The 15,934-nt window shown below is 48.4% G+C and overlaps 1 protein-coding gene across 1 annotated transcript in view; it reads left to right on the forward strand.

The window, feature by feature from the left end:
* The window catches only part of ARHGEF17 (Rho guanine nucleotide exchange factor 17), a 197,123-nt gene that overhangs the window by 140,779 nt on the left and 40,410 nt on the right, over positions 1-15,934 (forward strand). Inside the window, exons 6-7 of the mRNA XM_081197266.1 lie at positions 8,421-8,597; positions 12,305-12,355. Of these exons, the coding sequence (XP_081053392.1) occupies positions 8,421-8,597; positions 12,305-12,355 (228 nt within the window). The remainder of the gene's footprint in view (positions 1-8,420; positions 8,598-12,304; positions 12,356-15,934) is intronic.

Genomic DNA, 15,934 nt, shown 5'->3' on the forward strand with positions numbered 1-15,934 from the left:
GGACCCCGGATGGTGGGCTGAGATGACAGCTTGCTTTTCGGCAAGCTGCATTCCTTGAATACTTCGCATGCCTATGATTCAGAGCCCAGGCTTGGATCCGATTCCAGGAAAAGAGACAGTTACTCATTCAGGAGCTCTGAGGCCACCAGAGAAAAGAGAAACGAGATCCTTCGTGGTCCGTGTCCTCACAAACCAAAGTACTGCAGCAAACCATTTTATTTGTTTGTTCGCAGCGTTTTATCACCCTATTTGGAGGTCAAGGTGGCACACACGGGTCTCTTCCTTCCCATTTTGTCTGCACAACAACCCTGAGGGGTAGGCTAGGCTGAGAAACCGTGACTGGTCCATGGTCACCCAAGAGAGTCCCTTACCTGAAGTGAGGATTTGATTTTTTTCAAAAATGTATTTTATTTTTAAATTTTCACTTTCACTTCACAAACAATTTTTTTAAAAAACCCATCCAAAATACATACATAGTTTGAATTCCCTCCCCACTTCCCTTCATGGTTTCTTCAGGAATCACTTTCACTACTAAATCTCCCCTTTCGTTCCTTATAATTATTTTTCTCTACATTCCTAATAGCTTAATACAGTGGTACCTCAGGTTACATACGCTTCAGGTTACAGACTCCGCTAACCCAGAAATAGTGCTTCAGGTTAAGAACGTTGCTTCAGGATGAGAACAGAAAATGTGCTCCGGCGGCGTGGCAGCAGCAGGAGGCCCCATTAGCTAAAGTGGTGCTTCAGGTTAAGAACAGTTTCAGGTTAAGAACGGACCTCCGAAACGAATTAAGTACTTAACCTGAGGTACCACTGTAGTCATAACTGCTTGGGTTAAATTAGTCCTGCTAATGCAGTTAATTGTTGACCAAATAATAATAATAATTCAAATACTCTGTATATTTCCCCCATTCTTCTTTTAAAAATTCTTTTCTCTTGCTTCCTTATTCTTTCAGTAAGTTTTGCCATTTCTGCATGGTCCGTTAATTTTGCCTGCCATTCCTCCTTAGCAGGGACTGCATCTTCTCCTCATCTCTGCACTTACGTCGTTCCGGCAGCGCAAAGTCAGGATTCGAACCCTGGTCTCCCGGGGCCTAGTCTGACACTCTGACAACTAACTCCACACTGGGTTTCTCTCTAGTCACGCCTGATCAGCAGCCTGGCTTTCTAAAGCCCGGCCGCAAGATTTCCGAAGCCCATTGGGAAAGGAAGAGCAACACGGGAAGTGGCCTCGCGCTGTGTCAGACCCTTGGTCCAGCTAGTATTGTCTGCACTGAGTGGCAGCAGCTGTCTGAGATCTGAGGCACATGAGTCTCTTCCCAGCCCTATGTGGCAATGCCATTGGGCATCGAAGCTGGGGTCTTCCATGTGCAAAGCAGACGCTCTAACCACTGTGCCGCAGCCCCTTCCCTACCGTTCCCATATTGTTATTCTGCTGCTCAGCCAACTTTCTTGACCAAGGAAGACTTGCAGAAATCCTGAAGGGCTTACAGTGTAGATTTCACCCTGCGAGTCCCTGCAAGGTCCGTGGAACTTGTTGCTCCTGGCATGGCATGCTTAGAACTGCAACCTTAAGGACTATAAACTTGCTAGGTTATTTTTAACAAAAACCCAAATGACAAAGTGACTGTCTCGGCCACCGAGAGCATGCAACACCCATCCTGAAAGAGCTACATTGGCTCCCAGTATGTTTCCGAGCACAATTCAAAGTGTTGGTGCTGACCTTGAAAGCCCTAAACGGTCTCGGCCCAGTAGACCTGAAGGAGCGTCTCCACCCCCATCATTCAGCCCGGACACTGAGGTCCAGCTCCGAGGGCCTTCTGGCGGTTCCCTCCCTGCGAGGAGCCAGGTTATAGGGAACCAGGCAGAGGGCCTTCTTGGTGGTGGTGCCCGCCCTGTGGAAACGCCCCCCCCCCATCAGATGTCAAGGAAATAAACAACTATCTGACGCTTAGAAGACATCTGAAGGCAGCCCTGTTTAGGGAAGTTTCTAATGTCTGGTGTTTTAATGTATTTTTAATCTTTTGTTGGAAGCTGCCCAGAGTGGCTGGGGAAACCCAGCCAGATGGGGTAGAAATAATAAATTGTTGTTGTTGTTGTTGTTGTTAACAAGCCAGGATTCATCCTTGATAAGTAGAAGGACATGTGGATCCAGAATTGGCCTCCACAGTCACTTACGGACTCATTGTTATAACCATGCTTATGGAAGACAATCTTACTCGGCTACGAATGATCGCCAAAGAATAAGAAGTAGACAGCCAGGCCAAGACAGATGAGAGCCTTTTCTGTGACTCCAGTGGGTTTTATTTATTTCTTTGTTTTGAAAGAAAGCAACCTGTCCTTTCCGTGCCATTTGGAGAGAGCGTGTGGGAGATCGCTTTGGTAGGATTGACGTCTTTTCGGAAAACGCCAAGCCTTTAAGCCAGTAGGAAGCTTCTCTGCATCTGGAGAGAATGAGGAAACTGCCAATTCTTTTCACACACAAACACACACGCACACACAAACACACACAACTTTTAGGCGTGCATGAAACCGTCTCCATTAGGGTTGCCATCCCCCCCCCCCTTTCTGGCTCTGCTCCTGTGCCATTAACCAGCATCTGTTGTTGTTGTTGTTTAGTCGTTTAGTCATGTCCGACTCTTCGTGACCCCATGGACCAGAGCACGCCAGGCACTCCTGTCTTCCACTGCCTCCCGCAGTTTGGTCAAACTCATGCTGGTAGCTTCGAGAACACTGTCCCACCATCTCGTCCTCTGTCGTCCCCTTCTCCTTGTGCCCTCCATCTTTCCCAACACCAGGGTCTTTTCCAGGGAGTCTTCTCTTCTCATGAGGTGGCCAAAGTCTTGGAGCCTCAGCTTCAGGATCTGTCCTTCCAGTGAGCCCTCAGGGCTGATTTCCTTAAGACTGGATAGGTTTGATCTTCTTGCAGTCCACGGGACTCTCAAGAGTCTCCTCCAGCACCAGAATTCAAAAGCATCCATTCTTCGACCAACATCTAGACAAGTGTAAAAATACATCAGGTGCGAACCAGCCTTTGCCAGGAGCCTTTTGCCAGCACCTTGCAGGGTTGTTGTGGGGGGGGGTTATTAAATGAGATGGAGGGGAGAGCTACAACTCCTTTGGAGGAAAAAGGTGGGGCATAAATAAATTAAATAAAAGACATTTCCAGCCCCTGCCATTGGAGATTGAAACCCAGGACAATTTAGGCCCAAATTTGACAAGCTACAACTGAAACTATTGCCATTTTGTTCCTTTTTCCTGGCGTGGCGGCAAGTGATGGGAGGAGCTTCACTTGCAAAAGGCGTTAGAGCAGGACCAGTGAAAAAGAGCAGCTTGACAATAATAAATAATAATAATAAATTTTTATTTATACCCCGCCCTTCGGTTCAAAAGCCGGGCTCAGGGCGGCTAACAACAAATTTAAGACACTTTAAAACACTTAATTATAAAAGCAGCACAAAACACAGTACAAAAACATAAATAACAATCAAAAATCAATTATATAGTTTGATGGGTTTCTGAGCCCAGCTTTCTGATTTTAGAGGGCTGATCAACAGCTGCCTCCCTTTCCCCCCGGCCTGGATAATCTCAGGTTTTGAATCTGGACCAAGTTAGTGCTTCCCTCGGTTATAGATCATTTTTGCAGGGTATATTCATCCTAAATATATGGCTCGCCCCAGACATAACACTGTCCAAGGTTTTGGCGGGGCCGCCAGAAACGTGGATCTTAGGAAACACTAGGCGGATTCCTACTATATAAACATATGTGTGCACGCTATATATTTATATCTGTGTATAAAAAGATAAGCTAACAAACATTTGCCGGCAGTTTTCAAGAAGCTTGGTGGGAAATGTCTGAAGTTCTCGGCCGGTGAAGTTTGCCCTTTGTCCCCCCTACGCTTTTATCAGCAAAAACTGCAATTGAGACATACTGGGGGGGAATTCTGTATGCAACGCACCATTTGCTTGTGGCGTTTGTTGTGATGGTAGACAGTGGCTCAGCTGGCTTTAAAAAGGGGGTTGTGGGAAGGAGGGACCCCCCCCCCCAGAAAATCTCTTCTGTTAGTTGCAATAGCAAAATGGAGCATCCGTATTCAGGAGCACTATAGCCGCGAATATGTGATGCTGGGAACTAGCAGCAAGGGAGTGACGTGGCTTTCGTGCCCTTCTTGTGGGTTTCCCAGAAGCCAGCTGGCTTGCCCCTGTTGGAAACTGGGTGCAGGGCTAGGTCTGACCTGGCGTAGCTTCCGTGCCCCCTGTTCTTACTTAGCAAAAGCGCTGAGTTGGCTGGCAGCAAGAATGGGCAACTTCTGGCCAGAACTCAAGGATGAGGATGATGATGAGCCCAGGGAGGCTCACCTGTCACCTTCGTTACATCCCTCTAGGAGCCAGGCAAAAACATCCCTCTTCTCCCAGGCTTGGGCATCACAATTTGAGAATAATATTTATTATTTATTTATTTATTTATTTATTTATTTATTTATTTATCCCCGGCCACTCTGGGCGGCTTCCAACAGAACACTAAAATACAATAACGTATTAGACATTAAAAGCTTCCCTAAACAGGGCTGCCTTCAGATGTCTTCTAAAAGTCTGTGGTTGTTGTTCTCTTTGACATCTGATGGGAGGGCGTTCCACAGGGTGGGCGCCACTACCGAGAAGGCCCTGGTAACTTGGCTTCTCGCAGGAAGGGAACCGCCAGAAAGCCCTTGGCGCTGGACCTCAGTGTCCGGGTAGAACGATGGAGGTGGAGACGCTCCTTCAGGTATACTGGACCGAAAGGTATTGAGAAGTTGGTACGTGTGCAGAGGAGGGCAACCAAGGTGATCTGGGGTCTGGAAGCCAAGCCTGATGAGGAACGGTTGAAGGAGCTGAGGATGCTTAGCCTGGAGAAGAGGAGACTGAGAGGAGATAGGATAGCCACCGTCAACTATCTCAAGGGCTGTCGCATGGAAGAGGGAGCGTGCTTGTTTTCTCCTGCTCTGGAAGGTAGGACTCGAACCCACAGCTTCCAGCTACAAGAAAGGAGATTCCAACATCAGGAACAACTTTCTGACAGGTTGTGGACTCTCCTTCCTTGGAGGTTGTTAAGCAGAGGTTGGACGGTCATCTGTCCTGGATGCTTTAGCTGAGATTCCTGCATTGCAGGGGGTTGGACTGGATGACTCTAGAAGTCCCTTCCAGCTCTAGGATTCTAGGATTTGGGTAAGCAGTCTAGGGCCTTCTAAACTGTGGGTGGGCTATTGTTTTCGTTTGTTATTACGGTACGTATTAAGGCTGGGATAGCTCTGTCGGTAGAGCACAAGACTCTCGAATCTCAGGGCTGTGGGTTCGAATCCCACGTTGGGCAAAGGCTTCTTGCCTTGCGTGGGGTCAGACTAGATGGACCGCAGGTTTCCCACCCGTGACTTGCCATCGAATTGCAAAATTAATGAATGTTAGAATGATGTTTGATTGAAGTTAAGTGGTTTCTAGCTGTAATGATATAAAAGAATATGGAAAATTGGATTTCTAAATAGGTAAAAATTTAATGTTACAATATATTAAGATTAAAGATCAGGATAATGAGGGAAAGAAATTGCTGAATTAATTAATTGAATTGGAACACAAAAAAGGGAGGTATGAGGAGGTCAGGGAAACAAGGATATGAATGTAAGATATGGAAAGATTGATTTTTTTATTTTTTATTTTTTCCTTTTTTCTGTAAGTGTACTTACTTTTTATTCTGTATTTTTCTTGTATTTTTATTTTTGTGTTTTACCTTTGTATTTTTTGTTTTTATGTAATTCCTCTTTTTGAAACTTTAATAAATTATATATATATATATATATATATATATATATATATATATATATATATATAAAATACGTCCTGACGTCCTGACATTTCCCTCCGAGCCTCCTCCGATTTTACAAACTGCCAGCAAATGTCAGAACCCGTGGAATTCCCGGCATTTGAAGCAGTGAGAGAGACCAATTCCCCAGGCAGGTTTCTAGGAAACCGTGTTCCCGGGAAGGGGGGGGCGTTCAGTTGGGAAGGAGGATGGGATGAATCACGTTTCCGGCCGGGAATGTTTGTTTAGCAAGAGATGGATCGGCGTATAGTCAGGCTGCATCAGAGAGAGAACTGATGGAAGGCAGAGATCTTTTTGGCGGGTTCTCATGAACCATATGTCAGGGGACTTCCTAATATGCCAGCGAAGGGAGGCTGGGGCATGCTTGGAATAATAATAATAAATTTTATTTATATCCCGCCATCCCCAGCCGAAGCCGGGCTCAGAGTGGCTAACAACAGTAAAATGATAAAACATTCTAAAATCATTTCATTATAAAATTAATTCCGGTCAGATTAGGCTAGAGTTCTGTGAGGATTGCCAAAGGAGGGAGTCAATTCCACCAGAATGGAGCCGCAGCCGAAAAAGCCCTGGCTCTGGTTGAGGCCAGCCTAACCTCTCTGTGGCCTGGGACCTTCAGGATGTTTTTATTTGAAGACCGTAAGTTCCTCTGTGGGACATACCAGGAGAGGCGGTCCCGTAGGTACGAGGGTCCTAGGCCGTATAGGGCCTTAAAGGTTAAAACCAGCACCTTAAACCTGATCCTGTACTCCACCAGGAGCCAGTGCAGCTGGAAAAGCACTGGGTGAATATGCTCCCATGGCAGGGACCCCGTAAGGAGCCTCGCCACGGCATTCTGCACCCGCTGGAGTTTCTGGGTCAGTCTCAAGGGCAGCCCCACATAGAGCGAGTTACAATAATCCAGTCTGGAGGTGACCGTCGCGTGGATCACAGTGGCTAGGTCAGGGCGAGAGAGGAAGGTGCCCCCAGAAGTCTGCCTGTCGGGCCATGTTGCCAACATCACAAATAACATTCTGCCTGCCCAGGTTCTGTCTGATGGGCCTTCGGTCCTCCCTGATTGATATCCACATCTACCCCGTTGGCACCGAAAAACCACCAATTACTCGTGAGCTCCACTGCTCTGCGCTTACCTCCAGACCATTAACCAGCCAGTTTTATTTACTCTTCCCGTGATGGATAGCCCCAGAGGAGAGAGGCAGGCAGCGTCTTTTCCTGGCCTTGCCTTCGTTCTTTGCTTCCAGGGAGCAGATCGGACGCCATTTCCCCCCAGCGGGCACCGTTGCGCTCCAGGAATGGCAGGTGGGTTTTTTGGAATTGGTTGCAAGGAAAGCGGCTAAGGTTTCAGAGATGGATGTGCCCACAGAAATTCTAAAGACCTCAAGCATGGCTCGGCGACTGAGAATACGCCTAGGGAACGGTGGAACGGATTTGGGATTCAATATACTTTCTTGGGCTCCATGATCACTGCAGATGGTGACAGCTTGCTTCTTGGGAGAAAAGCAATGACAAACCTAGACAGCATCATAAAAAGCAGAGACATCACCTGGCCAACAAAGGTCTGAATACTTAAAGCTATGGTTTTCCCAGTAGTGATGTATGGAAGTGAGAGCTGGACCCTAAAGAAGGCTGATCGCCGAAGAATTGATGCTTTTGAATTATGGTGCTGGAGGAGACTCTTGAGAGTCCCATGGACTGAAAGAAGAAAGACTTTGGCCACCTCATGAGAAGAGAAGACTCCCTGGAAAAGACCCTGATGTTGGGAAAGATGGAGGGCACAAGGAGAAGGGGACTGCAGAGGACAAGGTGGTGGGACAGTGTTCTCGAAGCTCCCAGCATGAGTTTGACCAAACTGCGGGAGGCAGTGGAAGACAGGAGTGCCTGGCATGCTCTGGTCCATGGGGTCACAAAGAGTCAGACACGACTAAACAACTAAACAACAACAACATGCATTTGCAGATCTACCTGCGTCACACTTTCCAGCTCTGATGGGCAAATCGAAACCCGGGATCCTTTCGCAAGTTGCGCTCCTTTCAATTCTGCAATGCGGTTTTCCGGCCAAAAAGCATGTGCCTAAAATGCGCTTAGTCCAGGGTCAAATGAGCTTGTAAATTCATATGTATCCCTTTCCGACCACAATTCAAAGTGTTGGTGCTGACCTTGAAAGCCCTAAACGGCCTCGGTCCAGTAGACCTGAAGGAGCGTCTCCACCTCCATTGTTCTGCCCGGACACTGAGGTCCAGCGCCAAGGGCCTTCTGGCGGTTCCCTGACTGTGAGAAGCCAAGTTACAGGGAACCAGGCAGAGGGCCTTCTCGGTAGTGGCACCTGCCCTATGAAACACCCTCCCGCCAGATATCAAAGAGAAAAATAACTACCAAACTTTTAGAAGACATCTGAAGGCAGCCCTGTTCAGGGAAGCTTTTAATGTTTAATAGGTTACTGTATTTTAGTGTTTTGTTGGAAGCCGCCCAGAGTGGCTGGGGAAACCCAGCCAGATGGGCAGGGTATAAATAATAAATTATTATTATATTGTTATTATATAATTTCCGCTGCGCTTTCTCCCACCAGGACCTTCTCAAGCACACGCCCGAAGCCCACCCTGACCACCCCTTCCTGATGGAAGCTCAGAGGAGCATCAAGCAGGTGGCTGAGAGAATCAACAAAGGGATGAGGAGCGCCGAAGAGGTGGAACGGAACGCCCGAATTGTGCAAGAGATTGAGTCGCATATAGAAGGAATGGAGGATGTAAGATTTGCCAAGATGCTTTCTTGAATGTTTGCTGCTTTGGGGTGGGGGTAGGGATATGTCTATGAACACATAGGGCAGGGGGGCTTCTCTGCTGAGGAGCACATCACCCAGACGTCATGGGTCGGGTTCCAGTAGCGGGCCAGTCTTATTGCACAAAATCAAACACGCATGTGGAAACAGAGGTCTGTGTGTTTAATTCTAAGTAACTCCACTCAGATTTCACCTTTTTTCTCCCTTTTTTATCGTTGAGGTTTGTAAGCAAGGCTTTCCCTACACACTACACCTATCCTAATTGCGCCCCCCGCAAATGTCCGGGGGAAAGGGGACACTCGCGAGAGAACAGGGAGGTTGTTTTGGGTGCTGTGATCTTCGTGCCAAGATCTTGCCTTGGAAAAGCGTTTTCCCTACCCAAAAAAGGGTGCCGAGGGGGCTGCAATATTGTGCAGTACCCCAAAACATGCATGCAAGCGTGTCCCTGGAAAATGCGCGTCATTTGGGTACTGTGATCTCGCACGGATCCATAGCTGTCAACTTTTCCTGTGTCTTGCGAGGAATCCTATTCGGAATAAGGGAATTTCCCTTTAAAAAGGGGAAGCGTTGACAGCTATGCACGGATCACATGACTCATGCAGGAGCGCGGGCAGGAAGATGCACACCCCATTTGGGAGACCTGAGGTGTTGGAGGGAACGCAGTTGTACGAAAAGCACTGGGCAGCCCCAGCCTAAGAATGCCAGTAAGGCTGAACAGAAAGCCTTTGTGCTTGTCCCGAGGGTTAACCGTGCGGCGAGGTCTGAGTCCAGTCCGAGGTCGAGGGTGCGGTATGGAGGCTGTCCATCAAAGCTGAAGCTGGGTCCAAGGCAGGGAGTCAGGTGAGGTCAGGAACTCTGGCAGAAGAGCAGGACAGGGTGCAGACAGGAACAGGCTACCAACAACGTTGCTCCCGCAACCTGGGACTGGGGCTGGCGGGCTTTTATCTGCCCCAAGGCATAGGGCGGCCCCGGTCCACAGGTGACTTGCCTCTCCTGGCCTGGAGGCGAGCACTCCTCCTGCGGGAACTTAGTTCCCTCCGCCTCTCTGCCCTGAGCCTCTGCAGCTCAGGAGAGGCTGGAGGGTTACCGGACCCAGAGGCAACCTCAGTTTCCCCTGACGGGGCTGAGAGTGGAGCACCTGCAGGCAATGGGTCCTCCATCCCCTCAGGAGCCAGAGCAGACTCAGCTGGTGCCTGTACCTGAGGACCCAGCACAGGTGAGGACCCTTCAGGCTCATTCCCTCAGCTGGTCCTGGAAGCGGGGACTCCTGTGCAGGCTGGGATCCCTCGGGTTCAGCCTCCGAGTCCGAATCCCAGGCCATCACAGCCTTACTTTAAAGGCTTTAAAAGCTATAAAAAGCCTCAAACTTCAAAATGCAATTGCTCCCCCCCCCCAAAAAAAGAAAATTTCCACGTATGCAGTTGCAAAGTTTGTTGCATATTTGCAAGGAGCACGAGTCTGCTGCCAAATTTCCCCCTTGGCCTTCCTTCTTGCAGAGGAAGGAGCAGAAAGTGTACACTCGGTGCCAAAGCCCTTTTCCCACCCACCTGGTCACAGGGAAGGGACCCTGAGGGCTGGATGAAATTCAGCTGCATCTGGCTTACCTATCCCTGGTGTAAATGAATCTGGAAATGTACGTGTTCTCTGTTCTTTCAGATGCTTATTTTTGACTACCCTAGGTTTCCATCATTGTGTCAAGACATTTGGGCTCCTTTCAGCCAGAGACAGAGCCATATGCAGAGATGGAGAGTGGAAATTTAATTTTGGTTTCCCGGTCCTCACCACCTTGCCCCCTCCCTCTCTCGGTGTTCCCCCTCTAGAGGACAAAAGTCTGTGTACGCTGGAAAGTGACCAAGAGATGGAAGGAGATGCTAAATTGTTTGTTTGTTTCCTAGCTTTATTTCCTGCCTTTCTAACCAAAGCACTAGAGGTGGTTTACATTTTGACCTGCAATCTACAGGACGTAATATGAAATGGAAAGGGGATTAAAAAATAAGAGCTTTTATACATTCCCATAATGGCCAGTTGGAATTATCACTGGAGGTGGGGCGGTTTGGGGAGGGGTGGCATCTAGAAGCGGCACGGCTGTCCCACCTTTCCCCGTGCTAAAGTCAGGTCGCCATAATCCCTAAGCCTGATGGGAAAACTGATGTTGGTTAATGCCATTCATAATCTCCCTCGGGAATAATTTTATGGGGACATTTGGCTGGAATAACCACTGCCGACTGCTCTGACTACATGCATGCCGGGGACCTGCAAGCCACAGGGGTGGGGCTTGTTCGGGGGGCTATCTATTTTGTGTCCAGGGCAGCTGTCTACCAGCTCCATTTGGTACTACGGCTGAGACCCTCCATGCCCGCAGTCTGTCTCGCCAGAGTGGTGAATCCTCTGGTTATCTCCCTCTTGGACTACTGCAATGCGCTCTATGTGGGGCTGCCTTTGAAGGTGACTCGGAAACTACAACTAATCCAGAATGCGGCAGCTAGACTGGTGACTGGGAGCGGCCGCCAAGACCACATAACACCAGTCTTGAAAGACCTGCATTGGCTCCCAGTACTTTTCCGAGCACAATTCAAAGTGTTGGTGCTGACCTTGAAAGCCCTAAACGGCCTCGGTCCAGTATATCTGAAGGAGCGTCTCCACCCCCATCGTTCTGCCCGGACACTGAGGTCCAGCGCCGAGGGCCTTCTAGCGGTTCCCTTGCTACGAGAAGCCAAGTTACAGGGAACCAGGCAGAGGGCCTTCTCAGTGGTGGCGCCCGCCCTGTGGAACACCCTCCCATCAGATGTCAAGGAAATAAACAACTATCTGACTTTTAGAAGACTTCTGTAGGCAGCCCTGTTTAGGGAAGTTTTTAATGTTTGATGTTTTATTGTGTTTTTAATCTGTTGGGAGCCACCCAGAGTGGCTGGGGAAACCCAGCCAGATAGGTGGAGTATAAATAATAAATAATTATTAATATTACCGTATTTTTCGTCCTATAGGGCGCACCGGCCCATAGGACGCACCTCGTTTTTTTGGGGGGGGATGAATAAAAAAAATTATTTCCCCCCCCCCATCCGCGGCTGCCGCCCCAAGCCTGGCGCACACCCGCCCAAAGCACGGGGAGCAAGCTGCCGCCCCAAGCCTCGCGTGCCCGGCGGGACTTCCCACCGGGCGCGCAAGGCTTGCGGACACTCGCCCAAAGCACAGGGAGCCCTCCGGAGGGCTCCCCATGCTTCGGGCGGCAGGCTGCCGCCCCAAGCCTCGCACGACCGGCGGGACCTGCTGCCAGGCCCGCGAGGCTTGCAGACATTCGCCCGAAGCACGGGGAGCCCTCCGGAGGGCTCCCTGTGCTTTGGGCTGCAGGCTGCTGCCCGCAAGCCTTGTGAGCCCGCGGGAACTCCTGCATGGCTTGCAATGCTTGCGGATAGCTTCCTGAAGCCTGGAGAGGGAGAGAGGTCGGTGCGCACCAATGCCTCTCGCTCTCCAGGCTTCAGCGAAAGCCTGCATTCGCCCCATAGGACGCACAAACATTTCCCCTTCATTTTTGGAGGGGGGGAAGTGCGTCCTATGGGGCGAAAAATACGGTATTTTGCTTCTCCACACTGTCACGATTGAGAAGTCAGTGTTAAGATCCCCCTTGGGCGTTTGGCGACATCCCTAAATCGCTCTGATTCCTTGTGTCTCCCCAGCTCCAGGCCCCGCTGAGGAGATTCTTGCGCCAGGAGATGTTAGTGGAAATGGTAAGAGAACCCTCCGTAATCTGTCTTATTTTGCAAGTCGTAGTCAGCTTCTTTAACGAATGTTGCATATTTTTCATCGTTTTGTTTGGGAGGGTCTACGCAATGACTGCTGGAAGTGTAAACAACTCTGGTCGGCCCTCACGCATGTTCACTTCATCAAATCTGGCCCTCTTTGAAAAAAGTTTGGACACCACTGATAGATGGTTCTTTCATATGTGGTGGACTTGCAAGAAAGCGAGGGAATTTTGGGAAATGATGTATGATGAGATAAAAAAGATGTTTAAAGTGATTATACTTTTTAAAAAAGGAAAAAAGGAAAACTGAAACTTTTCTTCTAGAGATTATGGGTACAGAAGTTCCAAAAAGATGGTTAAGTTATTTATGTATGTAACTACAGCAGCGAGGATCTGTTATGCACAAAAATGCTGAAACAGTTAAATCAGTTAAAATACGAGAACTTAATGATGATTGCTTTATGGAAGAATGGAAGCCTTTTTTAGAACTATTTAAAGAATTACTAGGGTAGGATGAATTCGTGAGCAGGATTTGAACTAGGAGCAGCAGAAGGAATTAGAGGTTATTGTATTAATGTTATGATATAATAGAGGGAAGATAGGGTGCAGCAAGGGGGAGGAGTAAAAGAAAATGGAAAATGGGGTGGGAAGTCGACGAGACAGAAGAAAAATCTTTTACGTATTGGAATGCTTAGGAGAAATCTCTGGAAATTTAATAAGATATATCTAAATATAAAAAGGTAAACGTACCCCTGACCAGTTGCGAACGACTCTGGGGTTGCGCACTCATCTTGCTCTATAGGCCTTTGTCCGCAGACAGCTTCCGGATCATGTGGCCAGCATGACTAAGCCACTTCTGGCGAACCAGAGCAGCGCATGGAAGCACCGTTTACCTTCCTGCTGCAGCGGTACCTATTTATCTACTTGCACTGGTGTGCTTTTGAACTGCTAGGTTGGCAGGAGCAGGGACCGAGCAACGAGAGCTCACCCCGTCGCGGGGATTCGAACCACTGACCTTCTGATTGGCAAGCCCAAGAGCCTCAGTGGTTTAGACCACAGCGCCACCCGCGTCCCTATATCTAAATATAAAAACAGAGGTTCTCAGGGAACCGAATTCGTTATCTCGTATCTCAGTCTCCAGCTTGTTCCCCCCCCCCCCCAGCCTTGTGCTTTTGCAGAATTTAGGCTGTAAATGTAAATATTTCAGCTGCCTTGGGACTCCCCAAGACTTTTGGGGTTTGCTTTTTAGACAGAAGCAACCTCCCTCCTTTCTCCCCCCCCCCACCACACTGCAGAACATTTCCCCCCCGGCTCCCGGTGCTGTGAGGGGGAGATAACAATCAAAATTCCCCCAGCCGAGCGTGTGGCACCCTGCGTTGCCATGCCAACCCCGGGAGCTGGGAATCCAAATAAACAGGCCCCCTTCTGCACAAAAGGCCTTGCAGATCATGTCGGATGGCAGCGTGGCCGCGAAGAGCCAGTCGTGTCTGCTGCCGCCCCAGCCTCGCGACTCACCCAGCATCCTGTCACTGTATAACTAAATTTGAGGGGGTAGTTGTTGTTGTTTAGTCGTTTAGTCATGTCCGACTCTTCGTGACCCCCTGGACCAGAGCACGCCAGGCACTCCTGTCTTCCACTGCCTCCCGCAGTTTGGTCAAATTCACGCTGGTAGCTTCGAGAACACTGTCCAACCACCTCGTCCTCTGTCGTCCCCTTCTCCTTGTGCCCTCCATCTTTCCCAGCATCAGGGTCTTTTCCAGGGAGTCTTCTCTTCTCATGAGGTGGCCAAAGTATTGGAGCCTCAGCTTCAGGATCTGTCCTTCCAGTGAGCACTCAGGGCTGATTTCCTTCAGAATGGATCGGTTTGATCTTCTTGCAGTCCATGGGACTCTCAAGAGTCTCCTCCAGCACCAGAATTCAAAAGCATCCATTCTTCGGCGATCAGCCTTCTTTATGGTCCAGCTCTCACTTCCATGCATCACTACTGGGAAAACCATAGCTTTAACTATACGGACCTTTGTTGGCAAGGTGATGTCTCTGCTTTTTAAGATTTGAGGGGGTTATTCAGCCATTATCTGCAGAGCGAAGGCGGCATACAGAAAGCATCCAATCAAAAAAATGCAAAAAGGAAGGATTGCGTTCCCTCGGCAAGCCAGCCCAAACTGCCTTTTTATTTCGTGAAGCTGCAGTTCGGGGAGAGGGTAGTAAAATCGCTATTAATTCGGGATGAATTAAATTAAAAATGGGGATAGCTGCGGTGCTTTAGTGCGCAATATCTTAGCAAGGCCCACGCATATTTTGGGTGGAATTAAAAGTGTGCGTAGTTTTATTTCTCTGTTCCCTGTGGTGGTTGGGGTTAGGTTTATTATGCAACCGAGTAATGAACTGCCGCTGCCTCTCTGACGGCCGGGAATCAAATATTGTGCAAGGGGGCCGTGTTGGGGTCTCCCCGCTGGGTTTGGGGGTGACAGTTAATTCGGGGCAGAAGGGGAGGCATGTCTTATCTGCCTTGCCCCCCTCACCACATAGCTGCTTTCCCGGTAAGAGTTGCCAGGGGCCATTGTTTTGCTGCCACTTCTCTCCGCGCTGAGCTGCTAATACAGTGGAGCCCCGCAAGACGAATGCCTCGCAAGACGGAAGACTCGCTAGACGAAAGAGTTTTCCGTTTTTGAGCTGCTTCGCAAAACGAATCTCCTATGGGCTTGCTTCGCAAGATGACAATGTTTTGCGAGTTCCTGCGGGGTTTTTTTCCTCCCCCCCCCCTTTTTCTAAGCCGCTAAGCCGCTTATCAGCTGATCCGATCAGCAGATAAGCCGCTAAAAGCGCTAATCCGCTAATCCTTCAATGGGCTTGCTTCGCAAGACGAAAAAACCGCTAGACGAAGAGAATCACAGAACAGATTCTTTTCGTCTTGCGAGGCACCACTGTAATAACAACAACAACACTGGCAAACAATTTTTTTTTTTTCCATTTTCTGTTGCATGACATTTTTGTCTACTTGAAGAAGCCATGGTCCGATCTGAAAAATACAAATATTTAGGTTAAAACACTATAAAAATTAAGAAAAATTAAGTTTGCAAAACAGTAATTACCATGTGGTTAGGGTAGATCAACGTGTCAGTGTCCACTTATCCACAGTGTAAATATGACATATCGGCAAAAGTCGGAAATTGAAAGATAACTATAGCACGTACACGAAAATTGATTTCAGATTTGAAATCAGCGTTTAAAGAACATACAAGAACAGTTGAAAAATCTCATGCAACAGAAAATGGGGGGGGGGATTGTTCCCCAGTATACTTATCCCAAGGGAATGCATTTTTTTCCATACCTCCAACTGTAAATAGATATACATGTCATTTTCAATGCTACGCGTGTCATGTTCAGTGCTATATAAGTCACTTACATTTATCCTCATATTGTACTACAGTGGCTGTGTGTTTAATAAAATATTGAATTCTTGCATTGTGAAAAACAAAGATTATGGTGAAAAGTGAAAAACATGAATTGTAAAAAAAACCTAGAGCTTTCAGAACAAAACCAACTTCAGATATGAAATCAGCAC

This window comes from Podarcis bocagei (genome assembly GCF_964188305.1).
Source record: "Podarcis bocagei genome assembly, chromosome: 6".
In the NCBI taxonomy this organism is placed as follows: Eukaryota; Metazoa; Chordata; class Lepidosauria; order Squamata; family Lacertidae; genus Podarcis; species Podarcis bocagei.